This window comes from Saccopteryx leptura, chromosome 1 (assembly GCF_036850995.1).
Source record: "Saccopteryx leptura isolate mSacLep1 chromosome 1, mSacLep1_pri_phased_curated, whole genome shotgun sequence".
NCBI classification, from domain to species: domain Eukaryota; kingdom Metazoa; phylum Chordata; class Mammalia; order Chiroptera; family Emballonuridae; genus Saccopteryx; species Saccopteryx leptura.
The window spans coordinates 367,518,785-367,536,792 of NC_089503.1; the positions used below are offsets into that span (position 1 = coordinate 367,518,785).

Here is an 18,008-nt window from a genome sequence, read left to right on the forward strand (position 1 = left end):
AATTGAGGCGTAAGAATTCCTGTCCTCAGACAGTGCCACTATTGACCATTTCTCCGGCTTTTCATGTTATACAAACGGACACTTATTACATGCTGGATGTGCCGTCATGTGAGAAAATGTGAGTTTCAAGTCTCTGTTGGTCCCCTTTGCCCTTCACACCCCTTGCCTTCTAGACATCACACCGAGCACCAGTCGGGAAGGGTGTTCATCCCTGTCTCCTTCTTTTCAACAGGTGGAGTACATGTTGGTGTCTTTTGACCATGAAAATGAAAAGGTCCAGTTGGTCCTGTCTGGAGAGGAAGTTCTTGAAAGTCTACAAGAAAAGGGGGAAAGGACAAACCCAAAGTAAGCTAAAGGCTTGTGGTGTTTTTGAAACTATTAGAACTGCTAGAATAGCCTCTTTCCCCAGATGAGAAGGGGACGGAGAGCATAGCGGGTGTGGAGCCCGGGCTCCGGCTGCTGGCTGCCGGGGTCTGTGTTCTAATAGTTGGGGAACCTGAGGCAAGTCCCTTCACTTCTCTGTGCCTCAGTTTCCCCATCCGTCGGGTAGGGTTAATATCCACCTTGTAGGGTGTTGATATTTTCAATATTAATATGTGAAAGCACTTAGAATAGTAAAACTCAATAAAAAAGCCTGTTTACTATGTAATATTAAACTGTAACAAAAAATAAATAAAAAATGCCTAGTGTTACTGGGATCTCAAACTATGGTGCCAAGATAGAACTTGCAGAAGGGTTTTGTTTGGCCGGCAGGATGTTATTTAAATACGTATTGAAGTGGACAGAGAGGGGCGGGGCCTGGGCTGTGCTCGCTGGTTTGTTTTTCCCACTGGAGTTTGCTGGGCTGCGTGTGAGGTCACACCTGCGCGTGGACCTGAAAGAGCCCTCCAGGCCTCCTGTCCTTTCCTGTGGAGCGGACCAGCCTGTCGGGACACGGAGAGCCCTGTGTGTGCGTTTTAGTTCTTTATCAACATTTTAGATCCAGCACTTTTTTAACCCTTACTGTGGCCCCCTGAGGCCATTTATCCTCGCCGCACTTCCAGAAGGGGCACCTCTTTCATTGGTGGTGAGAGGAACACAGGATGCGGATGCATGTGGCGTAGCTCACGTACAGTACTACTTCCAGTGACGTGGGACGCATGCGTCACAGCTCTGGAAGCGCGTTATATGACACACATCCGGTCTGCGGCTGTGGCACCCCACGTCACCGGAAGCAGTGTGACATAACAGCAGAAGTAGGAAGAAAGGCAAAGCACTATAACCATTACTACACAGTACAATGGCCCCCATACTCCCCCAAATGTACAACAACAGAACGGCCCCTGTAACCTCCCTTTGCCCAAAAGTCTCCCCCCACATTACTACACGCCATGTTTCCCCTATTATAAGACCCTGTCTTATATTAATTTTACCCCCAAAAGACGGGGGCTGTCTTATTTTTAGTTCCCATTGAAATACTGGTCAGTTTGTTGATTTCAATTTACTTGTTCTTTATTTTAAATATTGTATTTGTTGCCATTTTGTTTTTACTTTAAAATAAGATATGTGCAGTGTGCATAGGGATTTGTTCATAGTGTTTTTTACAGTCCGGCCCTCCAACGGTCTGAGGAACAGTGAACTGGCTTCCTGTGTAAAAAGTTTGGGGACCCCTGCCTTACATAGTTGAAGAACTATGAAAAAATTAATGGCCTTTGGGAATTATAAAGGAGGTTTTAAACTCCATACCTGATAGTTTCAAAAATTTTTAGATAATTTAAAAAAAAACAAACCCGACTTCTAAACATTGAATAGACTGCAGCAAAAGAGTAAGATGGGGTGATTTTTTTCCTCTGTAGCCACCCTACACTTTGGAGACCGGAGTATGGGAGTTACATGATTGAAGGGACGCCCGGACAGCCGTACGGAGGGACCATGTCGGAGTTCAACACCGTGGAAGACAACATGAGGAAGCGCCGGAAGGAGGCGACGTCTTTATTAAAAGAAAATCAGGCTGTTTGCACAATAACTTCATTTCCCAGGTTAGTTCCTACACAGACACGCCCCAGCAGCCAGGGCAGAGGGATGGGTAATAACGGGAGCAAATCACGACGAGCATTTGACCCTGCAGTTCTCACACTTCAGACAGTCATTCTTCAAAGGACTGCCTTTGCTAGACTCTATAATGTTAGAGCTTTGTAATGTCACAGGCAAAAATGGCACGCCAGCCGTGGTGGGTGGCCGTGGCCCGGAGCACTGTGGTGAGAGCGGTCGTCTAGCCTGGTGAGAAAGACCAGGAGGACAGCTGTGACTGGTCAGCAGTGTGACAGCAGCAGCACACCCTGCAGCCCCGCAGGTCTGTCCTGTGCGCAGTAGCCCAGCCCCCTGTGACCGTCAGTGTGACAGCAGCAGCACTCCCTGCAGCCCCGCAGGTCTGACCTGTGCGCAGTAGCCAGTCCCCTGTGACTGTCAGTGTGACAGCAGCAGCACACCCTGCTGCCCCGCGGGTCTGACCTGTGTACAGTAGCCAGTCCCCTGTGACTGTCAGTGTGACAGCAGCAGCACACCCTGCTGCCACGCGGGTCTGACCTGTGTACAGTAGCCAGTCCCCTGTGACTGTCAGTGTGACAGCAGCAGCACACCCTGCTGCCCCACAGGTCTGACCTGTGTACAGTAGCCAGTCCCCTGTGACTGTCAGTGTGACAGCAGCAGCACTCCCTGCAGCCATGCGGGTCTGTCCTGTGCGCAGTAGCCAGTCCCCTGTGACTGTCAGTGTGACAGCAGCAGCACACCCTGCTGCCCCGCAGGTCTGACCTGTGCGCAGTAGCCAGTCCCCTGTGACTGTCAGTGTGACAGCAGCAGCACACCCTGCTGCCCCGCAGGTCTGACCTGTGTACAGTAGCCAGTCCCCTGTGACTGTCAGTGTGACAGCAGCAGCACACCCTGCTGCCCCGCAGGTCTGACCTGTGCGCAGTAGCCCAGTCCCCTGTGACTGTCAGTGTGACAGCAGCACACCCTGCTGCCCCGCGGGTCTGACCTGTGTGCAGTAGCCGAGTCCCCTGTGACTGTCAGTGTGACAGCAGCAGCACACCCTGCTGCCCCGCAGGTCTGACCTGTGCGCAGTAGCCAGTCCCCTGTGACTGTCAGTGTGACAGCAGCAGCACACCCTGCTGCCCCGCGGGTCTGACCTGTGTACAGTAGCCAGTCCCCTGTGACTGTCAGTGTGACAGCAGCAGCACACCCTGCTGCCCCGCGGGTCTGACCTGTGTGCAGTAGCCAGTCCCCTGTGACTGTCAGTGTGACAGCAGCAGCACACCCTGCTGCCCCGCAGGTCTGACCTGTGTGCAGTAGCCAGTCCCCTGTGACTGTCAGTGTGACTACATCCTCACTCGGCTGTAACAGTTGCACCGTCACGTGTGTTTGTTTGCCTACCAGCAAATGGTGATATTGGTGGCCAGTCAAAGGGTCACCCGTTGAAGGGCTGGCATCAGTGCCCCAGGGCACTACCGACACCTATTAACTGTGAACAGGGAGGGGGCCATTAGGTCATGTGGGTATTGTGCTGAAAAAAAATTTTAGATTTGTCATCAAATCTAGTAATGGCTAAAAGTTTATAAATAAATATCAAGTAAATATCAGTAGTGAGATTATGTTCTTAGCTAACAATGAGGGACATAATATGCTACAATCATACATACTTAGGACCGACGGGTAAGAATACAGTTCTACCAGATCGTCAGCCTGATTGGTCTGTGCTATAAACCTGTCAGAGTGTGACAGGTAAGGTTACGTCTTCAAAGTTCAGAAGAGCTGTGTGTATTGGTTTCTATGTCCTGACACACTTTGAACTATTTTCATACTTTTTTTTTTGTTTCATGATAAATGTCCATAATGAGCAACACAAGCAGTCAGAGTCATACCATTGGTCTCAGGGAGATTACTTGAATGAGAATTTTCATTTTTTAAATTTCCATTGTCACATCTAAATAGTTGAAACCTTAAACAACACATCAAATATTGAGAAACCGTCTCTTATTTTCGGTGATGCCTTCATTCTATTCGTGTAGGCCGCTCCGCTCTCCTTGCCGGAAACAAAAACCCCGGCTGGGTGAGGGTGGGCAGGTTTGCTCAGAAGAGAACTGGCATGTTCCTTTGCCCCACTGTTTGAAGCAGGAGATAAGTCATGACTGCCATTCGCTTGGACACCTGAGGGTCTGTTCCATGCCAGAACCATGCAGTGAGCAGACGAGATCATGAGTGGACGTAGCAGTCTCTCCCTCCCTGGAGCTAGTGGGAGAGGAGAAGAGTCATCATACCCACAGGTCCGGTGCATGTGGAGTTGGGCAGGGAGTGAGTGAGGAAGGGGCGTGCAGCGGAGTGTCCTGTTTGGTGATGGCTTCTGCACGGCAGAGGAAGGCCTCTTGCAGGGAGGATGATGGGAGCGGTGTCTGAAGTTCTAGAAGGAGTTGAACATGAGTGGAGAGGGAGCAGCATGGGCACAAGTCCTAGGGTGAGTCGACCCGAAGGACTCGGGGGTCCTGAGAATGCAGTGGAATTGTGGGGTGAGGCGACACTAGGCAGTTGGCGGGGCTGATGGTGGCCGCGATCCTGAAAGCAGTAGGAAGCCTTGGGAAGATGTGTTGGGTGGACAGCACGGTGTCTGGTTCTGCAGCCCCAGGGGAGAGAAGGAGCCCCCCCCCCCCCACGGAGGTGACAGAGCCTGGATGGCGGCAGGGCCTGGATGGGAGGGGCTGGTGGACGTGGAGAAAGTGGGTGGATCAAGAGATGGCAAACCAGCAAGCCTGTGGGCGGCGAGAGGAGATGTCAGGGCTGTTGAAGTGATGATAATGAAATTTAGAATAATAAAGGCAGAAGTAGGTTGCAGATGTCATTTGACAAGTTTCAGTATACTGAAAAATTCTTAAATTTTCCATTTTATCTCTTAACATTAGAGGGTTCTTTCGCTTAATACATTTTTTTAAATTTTATTTTAAGTTTTTACTGATTTTAGGGAGAGGTGAGAGAGAAAAGCAAGGGGAGAAGTGGGAACCATCAACTCATAGTTGCTTATCGTATGTGCCTTGACCAGGCAAGCCCAGGGTTTTGAACCGGCGACCTCAGCATTTCCAGGTCAGCTCTTTATCCACTGCGCCACCACAGGTCAGGCTCATTTAGCAAATTTTTTAAAAATGAGGTTTGTAATATAAACCGGAATTGTTTTATCTTATAATTTAAAATTCAAGAATGTATAAATATGTAGTATTGTGGCAGTGGGCCACAAAGGAACATTTTTGATTAAACCTAATGTGTCTTTTATCTTGTAAGAATGGCTCTATATCAATCAGTTGCCACCCCGACCTCCATTTTTTAAGATTTGAAGGACAGTTGAGACAAGTTTTATTCTAAAAAATCTTGTTTGTTTGTTTTTTAAAGCCTAGCCAAATGTTTTATAATGGGAAGGTATTTTTGAAATTGCAAACGGAATAAGAATAATATTTAGCTTTAGAAGCCTCACCTTACTTTCATCGATAGTGAATGATAAATAAAGTTTTATTTTGAGATCAAGAGTAAAAATAGCACTTGTTTTCTTAAGTGTAAATAGTATGGTTTTTCTCTCTGTAGAGAGGCAGAACTGTAGTGTGGATTGTAGTCCAAAACAATGGTCATATGACAACTTAAATTTAACAAACGTACAGAAAATGAAGACTTCAGTTCCTCATTCACCCTGGTTGCTCTTCCGTGCTCAGGAGCCCCGCGTGGCTGGTGACGACCACGGCGGTGTGAGCGCAGGGACTACCAGTGTCCACCCGTCGTTGCAGGAAGTTCTGTTGCAGAGTACGGCTCTCGGAGAAAAGCAGTGTTGTAGGTGGCTAGAGATCTGAGTTCTCACTTGCCAGGTCAGCTAGTTCTGGTTGGCCAAGAATTCCCCAGGTGTAAGTTCGCCACTCCCCCAAAGGACTTTTCCTAAGGTTGCAGACTCACAGCACATAGGGGCAGGAGTTCCCAGCAACCGGGACTGTTTTCTATTTAGGTAAGATCAGCAAATTTAGTTGCTGGTCACAGGAGAGTGGTGAGCCAACAGGTACTTCGAGTTATAGAAGGGAGGGGTTGAAAATAAGTCTGGGTCCAGTCTTGGCTCTCAACCAGACACCTCCTATCACTGCTCTACAGCCCTGACAAGAGCCTCCTTTGTTTTGTTCTTAGTAACTTCTTAGCCTTCGTCCTCCTTCGCAGCACACTTAACAATGACTTGAACATTCTTAACTCGAAGAACCGCCGGCGTCACCACAAGGGCCGCGGACCTGGCGCTGTACGTTCAGGGGTACACACAGAGCTTCCTTTTCTGAGTCGGAATGAAAGCTCCTTCAGGTCAGATAGGTAGTAGGGTCGGCTTTCAGACTTTAGGGTGAGATCTCGGGTGGATGGGGTCACCTGTGGAGACACTACTTAATCTTGAGGGATTCGTGAGGCGACCTGTGGAGGCAAAACACTGGTGACCCCTTTCTCATTCAGAAGAACCTTAGCAGGAGGTTGCGGGCAGTGGCTGTGTTCAGGGTCAGAAGATGAGCGGAGAGCTTAGAGCAGTGAAAGAGGAAGCCCCTGCAGCCATGCCCCATGACAGCGGATGTGACCACGGGCCAGCCGGGACCTCTGTGCTGTGGGTCACTGCTGTGGAATGAAGAGCTGGGTACTGCGTAAGTGGGTGTAGACCGCGAGCGAAAGGAAGTTCTCAGATAAGGTCATTAAAGGGCTGGAATCACAAAAGGAGATCTTGGTGACTAAGAAAATACAAGGAAGTGGTTGTCGTGGGGCACTGTATTCTCAAAACATCAGTGTGCTTGCCTGCTGAAAAGGGGCATAATAGACACGAGCTATTTTAGCAGCTCCAGTGATGGCGAGGCACAGTTAACTTTTGATGAAAAAGCCTATCCATTTAGTTCTTCAATTTGTTGTAGATTAGGCTGTTCTGGGTTCACGCTGCCTGAGTGCAAACCCAGCCCAGTCGAAGGAGGCGCTTCCAAGTCCCTCTTCTTTCCTGATGAAGCCATCAACAAGCACCCCCGCTTCAGGTGAGTATGGCTTTGTGTTTAAACACAGGTGCCCCTCACTCAAATCCTTGCCTTCTGAGAGCGTGAGAGTCCTGCCCAGGAATCCTTAGTGAGCATTTACTGGATTCTGGCTCCTTGTGAAATTTACCAGAGAGGACAGCAGACGGTATACATGTATATATAAATACATTCTCTCTCTCTCACTCACACACACACACACACACACACACACACACACACACACACACGTTACGTGCTCAGTACCCCCAGGGCTGCTTGACTGTTGCTTTTCGTGCCAGGCTTCACTTGCCCATTTCTAACTCACCTTCAAGTCACTAACTTAGCCTCTGCTTTCTCTCTTTGTGAGTAGATTCTTTTCTGTCCTAGTTATTTCTACTTTTCTCTTCCCCTGTGAGCTACCACCAATATCTGTGATCTACTCACCCCACTCTGTGTCCCTTGGTAGTAAGGTAAAGTGTGTACATGATTTGTAGTTTAATTCTTGGGCTTTAAGTTGCTTCGGGGCTCACATCAGTCTGATCCTGGCTTTGTACCTTGAGTGTCACCCATCGTCCTGAACTGAGGGGCCTGATCTAAAGTTAGGACCTCTCAGCATCAGTTTTTAAAGAGGCCTGCACACCTGCCATATGCAGAGTCTTCTGGGTGAGACAAAAGATTTGTAGACATAGTTTACACAACTTCAGATGTTATAGTATGCTAAGGGGAAAACAGAGCTGTTCAGCTACAAGAAAAGATAGATTACAACTGTCAAAAAATGGTAGCACCAGGTGTACTCTTTGGAGAAATGAGGGTGTTTCTACTGGGGATCAAAGCAGGCTTCCCGGAAGAGGTGGCACTTAAGCTTAGTCTGCAGCAGCACTGCCCAACAGAATTGTAAGGCAAGCCACAGACAATGTCTTAGATTTTCTAGTAGCCACATTAAAAATAAAAAATGTAGACTTATTTTGTAATGTTTCATTTAACCCTACATATCTAAAATACTATTTCAGCTCATAACCTCAGTATTTTAAAAGTATTAATAATTTCTTTTTTGCACTAAATTATCAAAATCGTAAATTGTGTGTTTTACCTTCAGAGTATAGCTTAATTAGGACTAGCCACATTTCAAGTGCTCAGTAGCCACACTGGCCTGGTAGCTTCTGGATCAGACATTGCAGGTCTGGAGGAATAAGCACTATTAAAGCTGCGGGTTGGGGGTGGGAGTAATGAGGTGTTGGGGTTCTGTGGAGAGCAAGTACTCAAGTTGGGTTAAAGCCTTGGTTAACATGGGAAGTGTGTTAAACGTGCACCGTGAGACCAGCCCATGGCAGACTCCAAACACCTGATCTGTGAGTTCCGAGGAGGATGGGGGAAGCAGGGATTGCGCAGCGAGAGGGGGCTTCTTGAGTGAGCGCCCAGGGAAGTGTCAATGCAAAGCCTCATTGAGAGGGTCCCTCTGAATATCTTGAGCCACATAAGTTATCTATAGAGTGCCCTCAAAATTAGTTGCAATTCATTTACTTGTATTTGTTCAAATTCTTCTTTTACAAAATGGGTCTTTGGTGGTGATCTGTGACATCTGGTTGTCTGTTTCAGCACCCTAACAAGAAATATCCGACACCGGCGAGGGGAGAAGGTGGTCATCAATGTTCCGAGTGAGTCCACGGGGCGGTGGCGGTGGGAGCGCACCCTGCGGGCTTGGTGTCTGGTCCTGGGCGCTCACCCACTTCCGTTTTGTTTTTTTAAAAATACAGTATTTAAGGATAAGAACACACCATCACCGTTTATGGAAACGTTTCCAGAGGATGACGAGGCGGCGAAGGCGGCGAAGCCCGATCACATTTACATGGACGCCATGGGATTTGGGATGGGCAACTGCTGTCTGCAGGTATGCTTCACACGCAGACACGCCCCCACCCTTTCTGCTCGGAACTCCTCTTCTTTACATACTTGTTTCCTTTTGTAAAATCCCATCTAATCGGGTTGAAATGGTAGCTAGCTACGATGCCTTTCTGAAAACCAGCGTAGTTATGTAGGAAATTCACCGGAAGCTATTCCCTTAACAGGATTGACAGAGTCTAACGTGCACTATAAAGATAGGTAGTGAATTAACTTGAAATGCGAACTACTTACTCCCAGGGCATTGTCTCTGTCCTTCCTCCATGCCTGATCTTTGCTGCCATCTAGCGACCGTGTGGCTTTGAGGATGTAAACATCGCTCCAGTCTCTTATTTCTGAAAATGAACTCTGATGAATGCATTCCAGTGCTTTTGTAATCCAAGGGAAGGACTGTTTGGACTTTGAATTTTCATGGGCGTGCAAGGCCTTCTGGCCGTGTACAGAGAAGAGCCCCCAGCCCCGAGTCAGCCCTGCCCGGGTGGGAGAGCACAGAACTCCTTCGCAGCACGGGGGTGTATTCGGGCCGTGGCTGTTCCAGTACTTGGGTAACTCCCTTCGCTTCTTTTGGCCTCAGTTTTCTCAGCAGCTGAAGGAAGGGTTTATGTTAAGGCCCCTTCTAGGACCCGCTCCAAGCTAATACTTATTTCATTGTTTATGTGAACAGAAGTATTTGTCTTAACCTTTAATTTGTTTAAAAGCCTCTTAGAACAGGAGTTGAAAATGGACATGTTCAAATTGAAAAAATTCAAATAAAAAAGAAAGAGAGGCTTCTTGTTATTTTCCAAGGAGATTTTATCTGCTTCTAATTATTTTAGCTGATTAGAAACAGTGTCCCTGGAGCAGTGCAAAGCCCGGCCCCACGTCAGGCCTCTGGGCTGCAGCCCAAGTGCTCCCGACTCAGGCCCAGAAAGCCCGCTCTCCTCATCTCAGACGGCCGCAGCGTAGACACACACATCTTCTCGCACCTATCTCAGATGGGTTTATTTTGACAGCTATGTGTAATCAAAATTGATCGCCAGAATCAGAGTATTCTTCCAAGCTTGTATGGCCAGAGGCCGCTGTGACTGCGGCTGTGCCCATGCAGGTTCCCATTGAATTCGGACAGATGGTAAAGAAACAGTATCAGTGGAGCCAGAAAATGGTGGGCCATTCCTTTATTAAAGTCTTGTACCGGCCGATAAGGGACACCCAGTCATTCAGAGCTCACAAAGCCCTGACACATTCTCTGGTTCCACAACTGGGAGAATCTTCTCCAGTTCCTCCTAGAATCAAAGGCCCCCACCAGTCTCAGTAGGGCTTCCAAAGCCCTCAGCTCTGGTTCCCCATCTGCTCACCTTCTCTCTCTGCACAAACTGGCTTCTCCCTCAGCACTCTGCATTCTCTCGGCTCTCATTCTGCAAACATGGCTTCTTTCTGCCTCTTCTCTCTTTCTTCAAAACTTGCTGGTGCAAAAACCTCTCCTCCAGCCAACATTAGCAAAACAATGGCCCTTCCCAAGCAGGAAGGTAATTTGCAATTTCACAGAACACCTACACCTGGCACCCAGCCCCCAATGCAAACTAGAAATGAGCAAACATGAAAATCATATTGTACACTTTTTTGACCAGCAATGCTAACCTGGTTTCAATAGCCATGGCCAAGGATAAAATATTTTTTTTCCGGCTCACATAAGTGGCATAAAGCATGTGGCTTACAAACACACACAGGCCAGCAAGTTTCCTCACAGATGGTCATACCTCATAAAAAGATCGTCTGACTGCACCTGCATATCTGCTTTCCTATCTTAATGGTTCCCTTTGGAAATATTTGTAATTAAGCTCTAGAACTTACAGTTCAGGGCTTGAAAACTGGATGGGTGCCTTGGAGCACTGCTGGCCTTTTGCTGGTTTAATGTTAAACCAGGGTGTTTGCCAGGGACGCACAGGGGCTCCGTTCCAAAGGGCTGTCTGTTCTTTCACTTGAAATACTGTATTTATACAAATAAATGTGTTCTAATGGTAGGGAGAGAACATTTTTATAGCTAGTAGATAAGTTTTCTGTCCAATTTAAGCGTTGTCATGGGTTTGAGATTTGGTTGGTTTTTTTCCTCAATGGCACACTCAGCACCCCAGTTTCAATACTCAAAAAAATCGACACCAATATTGGGAAGTGCGTGGCAAAGGAGACACCTTCACAATCAACACAGAAGTCCCTACTTTGAATCTCTTAAGTGGAACACTAGAAACTGCTTATTGCAGTAAAGCAGAAAAAAATAATAGTTTTAAAGTAATTTAAGATTAATGGAAAACTTACTTGACAAAACAGAATTTCATTTTAACCACATTTAGATTCTGGGACTGGGGGGTGATTTTTAGGAGTCATTTGACATGTTTTTGTCGCACGTTCATGCCTATTGTGAGAGGCATCCCCACCTTCAAGAAAATCGTGTGGCTGCAAAACTGGGTTGTAGGCAGATTTTAGATTTATATGTTTACGTACCTAACATCTATTTTTCATGCTTCCTTTTTCTTCCCCTCTCATCAGTTTCCCAGTGAAATTGTTTCTCTTTATTTACGTTAAAAGGATACTGGAAGCCAACTGTTCGTATGTTTATACCTTTCCTGAGTGCTGGAACTGTTTTTCCTTCCCCTCTAAAGCCATTATCTGCAGTGAGGTTGCATTTGGTTTGGTAATAATGACTTACCAGCACAGTAAATAGATGTAAAATAACTAAGTCACTTTACTGTTGGAGTTCCAGGTGCTAATTTTCTTAAGCATACTTTCCTAGGGTTGACTTTTCTAGGATTTGCCTGTGGGTTGTCTAGTATGCACTAGGCTGGCTAAGAGTGTCAAAACTGAAAAGAAAAAAATGTTCACCATAGTATGTTTTTAAAGACAAAAGGAACAGATACATTCTAAAATACCCAAAAGAGACAAAACAGGACCTGAATAAACTAGAGATGTATATTCAAAAGAATTCAGCAATCAAAATTGTTGGGGAACATTTAGGTCCTTGTCATTTCAATCCCTGTGAATTTGGCCTGTAGGGTCAAAGTTTTTCAAGTATCTCACCATTTTATAAAAATAAAACATTTCTCCCCCCTTCCCATTCTCTTCTTTAATTTAGCATCCTCATTCCTGCAAGATACTGTATTCATTTAATAAACATCTAGCTAAGTACCAGGTAGGTGTCGGACACTATTCTACACACTTGGGACAGAGAACTCAGGCCAAGGGGCCCCGCCCTCCTGGAGCTCTCAGCGGCGGGGTCACAGCGGAGAAGTGTCAAGACCTTCCTGCCATCTCCCACGCACAAACTACTTTCTGAGTCCCCGCCCTCCTGGAGCTTTCAGTGGCGGGGTCACAGCAGAGAAGTGTCAAGACCTTCCTGCCATCTCCCACGCACAAACTACTTTCTGAGGCCCCGCCCTCCTGGAGCTTTCAGTGGCGGGGTCACAGCGGAGAAGTGTCAAGACCTTCCTGCCATCTCCCACGCACAAACTACTTTCTGAGTCCCCTCGTCTCAGAAACTCCCCTTCAATCCCTCTCAATCTTTATACATTTTAAACTTGGATACTCTTATTCGTTGATGTCTGTGACACAGCTCTTCTCCATGTTGAATTTGTAATGGCTGGTTAACTAGTACATTTTCACGAAAACAGCTTTAAAATAGGAATTATAGGAAGATCAGGACACAATAATTTGGCCAGATGATTGATTCCCACAGTTTCCACACTGATATGAAATGCCACCGTGGTTCAGCGGGCGCATCTGTGACTTCTCCAGCAGAAGTTCTCAGCTTTTAAAAAATGCGAAGTTGAGACCTAGCCAAACCTACTGCAGCTAACATGTCGAGGTTCGCCCAGGTTCCTACACCAACCCTACATTCGAGCTGTCATTATTAAATAATGAACTGTTCCATCTTGCAGTTAGGCAGGTGTGCCGACACAGCCACGATTTGCACCCTCTGCTCTGTCCTCTGCTCCCAGTCCCTCCTTCCTAAAGAAGGGAGCACTTTAATTTCTCTCCAGTCACTGTTTAGGGATGATGTGCATTAATCATTATGTGGTCTTTTTTTCTGCCTGACTCTTAAATGTCCTACGTGCCCATCTTGTGCAGACTCGGGGTGATCTGCCCATCATATGAGCCTGCTCCAAATACTTCTCCAGCCCATGTGTTTCTTCCGGGCACCAGCCCTGGGACTTAGCCACTCACAGGCCTTCTTGGACTGTCTGTCCCTTGTCTTCATAAGCCCTTTGTTCACGGTGTCTTTTCTGTCTGTCCCAGAACACCAAAGCCAGGTCCTGAGTCACACCTCCCCAACTACAGCCCCCGGCCAGCAGCGACTGCTGCTTTGGTGCTGCTCTGCACAGCTTTTTCTTCGACGGCTGGCAGTGTCTGAACTGTTCTGCTCCCTCCAGTTTTGAGCCTTCCACCCTGTTCCTCAGACTACCACCAGTGGGCTTTGAAACCCATGTAGCATCTCTGAGTCCCCAGCCTACCACAATTTCTGTAGCCCCTCAGCCAACGGGTGTGAATGGGGAGCTCTTGAGAGAAATGAGCCCGTCGAAGAGGAACTGCCTTACTGAACTTCGTCCTTTATTTAGTGTCTTATTTTTCTTTCTTGACTTTTAAAATTCTGTTTAACCTAGGAACATGGTTATTAATATGGTAAACATGATCAAATAACATTTTCTAGTAAAATTCATCTAAGACAGCTTTTAAACAAAACTCCTGTAGTAAATGTTTCAGCAGTGGAATGACTTACACACCAGGCCCCTCCCTTTCCCAGCCTTCTTCTCAGACTTCACTCCGGGGTGAGGATGTTAATGATTCTGTTGTTAATAACCTGTAATTCTTAAACAGGTGACATTCCAAGCCTGCAGCATATCTGAGGCTAGATACCTATATGATCAGTTGGCCACCATCTGCCCAATTGTCGTAAGTAGAAATCACATCTTACTTTAAATACTTCTTTGTATAAAATAAAGACCGCATGTGCAAAATTTGCTGCGTGTGCTACTTCAGTCCCGTTCAGACTTCGTTCAGAAATGAACTAACACAGATAATATGTAGATTAAGAGCCAACGGACTAAGAGTAAGCTGCAGATGTTACTGTTGCTAGAAGAGATTTATGTGCTCAAGCATCAAGTTCGAGTAGAGCCATCTTCTCCCAGCCTTCCTGTCCTCACATTGTACATAGGATGATTTAAATGGATCATATGCCAGTGTGTTTCACTATGAGAACCAGGCACAGATGGTGTAATAGAGCTCTGTGTGGTTTGTGTAACTGATTCTTGTCCAGAGATGATTGCATGGAACTCTTTTCAGCATATAAGTGACACTTTGAACCGGCAGGTGCTGACTTCTGTTTGTTTTCAGATGGCTTTGAGTGCCGCGTCACCTTTTTACCGAGGCTATGTGTCAGACATTGATTGTCGCTGGGGAGTGATTTCTGCATCTGTAGACGACAGAACTCGGGAAGAGAGAGGACTGGAGGTGGGAACGATTTTCCTTAATAGCCTTTGTGTGTCGTCCAGGCAAAATGGAGTTATTGTAACTACTTGTGATTTTGAAGTTTCTCTTCAATTTTTGTCTTAAATAGGTCTATGACATATGGGAAGAAATTCACGGGTTATAAACCTATCTTTATGGTCTTTGGCTTTATAGTGTTTATTTTGGGGTGACTATGTGGGAAACATGATTTGGGTGGGGAATTTTCATCCTATTTTGAAATCTGTATTTGTTTTATCTTCTAAAATTAATAATGCATTTTTTAAGTCATTTGATGGCTGTTTTTACCAAAAGGCTTTTTGCACTACATGAGTGCTTTGTAAATGATGCTTTCTGCTGTGGAAGGTGTACTCTGTTGTCAAAGATATTTTTACCCACTGAAGGGTCAAATTTAGTGCCTCTTGTTTGCATGTTGAACTGTGACCTTGCATTTCTCCAACCAAGAGTGTCTTATCAGAACCACCTCTGGAGATCTTTAAAAAAAATAGACACATAGGTCCATCTTAGACCTGATAACTATCTCTAGGACTGTAACCTTGACATAGGTGTTTTCAAAGGAGACCTCACAAGGAATTCATATGTCATGTCCTCAGCCAGGGTCACACTACTGCTGCTCAGGTCTTTATGTAATTGTCCATAAACATGCTTTCTAAAAATAAATGAACTTTAAAGGAAAACATAATTTTGATAGTTTTCTTTCACAGTATAAGCTTTTTTTTTTAGCATGAGGGGGACAGAGAATCTGTCTCTGTCTGTGTCTGTCTGTCTCTCTCAGAGGGGACAGATAGGAAGGAGAGGGGTGAGAAGCATCAACTCATAGTTGTGGCACCTTAGCTATTCATTGATTGCTTTCTCATATGTGCCTTGACCCGGGAGGGGGGCCTCCAGCCGAGCCAATGACCCCTTGCTCAAGCGAGCAACCCTGCGTTCAAGCTGGTGAGCCTGTGCTCAAGCTGGATGACCCACACTCAATTTGGCGACCTTGGGGTTTTGAACCTGGGTCTTCAGCATCCCAGGCTGACACTCTATCCGCTGTGCCACTGCCTGGTCAGGCTTCTTTTTTTTTTTTGCTGTCAACTGTGACATTTATTTTCCAAGCTTAATAAGAGTGGACATGATCTGCTTTCAAAAGATAGTATATTTAAATGCTAATTTGTCTCCAGGGTTTTTAAATGTAATTTTCCCTAGGAATACTTTTCATTATTAACTGCTTTTTCAGGGTCTTATGTGAAGGTTGGATATTTCTATATCATTATATATAAAAATATGGCATTTTAATATAATTATTTGGAAGTATTTCTTTCCAGATGGTTTTATATGGCATGCATTTTTTTTTTTTATTTTAGCCACTGAAGAACAATAACTATAGGATTAGTAAATCTCGATATGATTCCATAGACAGTTACTTATCCGAGTGTGGTGAGAAATACAACGACATCGACCTGACAATAGATAAAGAAATCTACGAACAACTGTTGCAGGAAGGTGAGCGTCCTTGCCTTTTCCCCCTAGATTTGATTATACAACTTTAGTTCTTCAAAACTCTCTTAAACTTTTTTTTTGCTGACTCCTGGTCTGGTTTCTGTTTTTAGTGTGAAGTCTCTAACTTTTCTTAGGAGGCTGCTTGTTCCTAAAGTTTCAAGTTCCAAATACTTGTGAGATCTTCTAGACTTTTAGCAAAAGGAACTTATTTGGAGGTCTGTATCTAGGTCCCCACCAGTGCCCCGCCAGGCATTGTGTAAGTAGTGACTATGGCCCTGGCACTTCCCCAGGGCCCGCAGGATAAAATCCCGGGCGACCTGAGAGTAACGCACAAACCAGCCACTGCCTGAGCGCTCAGCTGCCCTCTCTTCCACACTCCATGAGCCGTCCTCCCGCTGACGGGACTCAGCAGGGGAGTCGCGAGCTTTGAAGTGAATCGGGCTGACCTCTCTTTGCAGGCATTGATCATCTCCTGGCCCAGCACGTCGCTCATCTCTTTATTAGGGACCCACTGACTCTGTTCGAAGAGAAGATACACCTGGATGATGCCAACGAGTCTGACCACTTTGAGGTATTTGCTGTTTTAAATGCATTTTATCCCTTTAACCACGACGGAAGCAGTTTTCTGTACCAGTGAGAAGTTATGACAGTGGAAACCCATCTGCCTTTCATGACCCAGTGCAGGGAAGAACTCGGAAAATTTTAAATCGGTTTAAAGAATTTTATGATGACTCCTACCTCATACAGCTCCAATTCTAAATTTCTTGCTCAGTGTTTTCTGTTGTTTGCATAATGGTGAAAAATTTAGGCATGCTGCATAAAAACAACGTGGCCAGCTATTTCAGAGCTGCTGACGTACCCACCACCTTGTTAAACACTTGCTGTTTGTTTTCCTAGCAGGTCACGCTGCAAGAAAAGCTTAAATTGTACCTTTTTGTAATTGTAATTTGAAGAGTAGTAGGTATGGACAGTGAACTGTCTTTCCTTGTTAAATATCAAGTCATCGTACTGTTTTCTTGGGCCTATGGAAAGTTGGTTTTATTTTCTGCCTTTTCATTATAGAATATTCAGTCCACAAATTGGCAGACAATGAGATTTAAACCTCCCCCTCCAAACTCAGATATTGGATGGAGAGTGGAATTCCGACCTATGGAGGTAAGATGCACACAGGCAGGAACTGACCCCACGCACCTCTCTGACCGCCGTCCCTTCTGCGGCTTTTATCAGAGTCTCCTAAGTTAATCGGAAGGCAGTCCGAACCAGTGTGTGTGTGCTCTGAGCACATCCGAAGGCTCAGGAGGATTGATTTCTGAGAACAGGTTGTGGGCAGAGGGCTCCCAGACCCAGGTGGGAAGCGAGGGGGTGATGTGATCCGAGGGGCGCCCTGTTGGGCGGCTGGTCCCTAACTCTCTTGGCTCCTGCTCGTCTAGGTTCAGTTAACAGACTTTGAGAATTCTGCGTATGTGGTGTTCGTGGTCCTGCTCACTCGAGTGATCCTTTCATACAAACTGGATTTTCTCATTCCACTGTCCAAGGTAAGGACATGTCTCAGTGTAGCAATGGGTCCAGATCGCTGTGGATTTACCCTGTTCATTTATATATCACACTCATTTTAAACCTGCCCTCATTTAGATTGTCCACCTTTTAGAATGAAATGCTTCTTCCTCCACCCTAGTCTTTTTTCTCTTGAACCTAACATCATGCTATAGATTTGGCACTGCATTGGTGGGGACTCCTGAAAACGGTGCTCATGGTAGTTCCTTCCTCAGCCCACGGGAAAGGGGATGGTGGGTGGAGTGAGCTCCACAGGTTGATGTCACTCTCCCCAGAATCTCATTTTGGTCATGGCACTAAAATTAGGACGGAAGGGCAGGGGGTGGTCGTCTCCGTGTGCCGGCTGGAGATGTCTCCGCAGACGGCAGACGGCGTGGGACTATCAGAAAAACAAGGCATCTAGGACATCAGCCCAGCCCAGTAAAACACAAAACAGGGAACCTTCTGGAAGCAGTTTTCTGGCAGAGCTTTGGAACAGTTCCAGGCTGTGGCTCCTGGCCCGCAAGTCTGTTGGCACAGAAGGTGACTAGGAAAGATGTGCCCAAGGCAGAGTGC

The 18,008-nt window shown here is 46.2% G+C and overlaps 1 protein-coding gene across 3 annotated transcripts in view; it reads left to right on the plus strand.

Annotated features, from left to right (window-relative positions):
- GCLC (glutamate-cysteine ligase catalytic subunit) overlaps positions 1-18,008 on the plus strand; it is a 53,212-nt gene that overhangs the window by 28,091 nt on the left and 7,113 nt on the right. For all 3 annotated transcript variants that reach the window (XM_066359184.1, XM_066359185.1, XM_066359187.1), the window contains exons 2-12: positions 233-345; positions 1,836-2,018; positions 6,933-7,046; positions 8,622-8,680; positions 8,780-8,913; positions 13,770-13,844; positions 14,286-14,402; positions 15,764-15,902; positions 16,358-16,470; positions 16,962-17,054; positions 17,330-17,434. In XM_066359184.1, the coding sequence (XP_066215281.1) occupies positions 233-345; positions 1,836-2,018; positions 6,933-7,046; positions 8,622-8,680; positions 8,780-8,913; positions 13,770-13,844; positions 14,286-14,402; positions 15,764-15,902; positions 16,358-16,470; positions 16,962-17,054; positions 17,330-17,434 (1,245 nt within the window). The remainder of the gene's footprint in view (positions 1-232; positions 346-1,835; positions 2,019-6,932; positions 7,047-8,621; positions 8,681-8,779; positions 8,914-13,769; positions 13,845-14,285; positions 14,403-15,763; positions 15,903-16,357; positions 16,471-16,961; positions 17,055-17,329; positions 17,435-18,008) is intronic.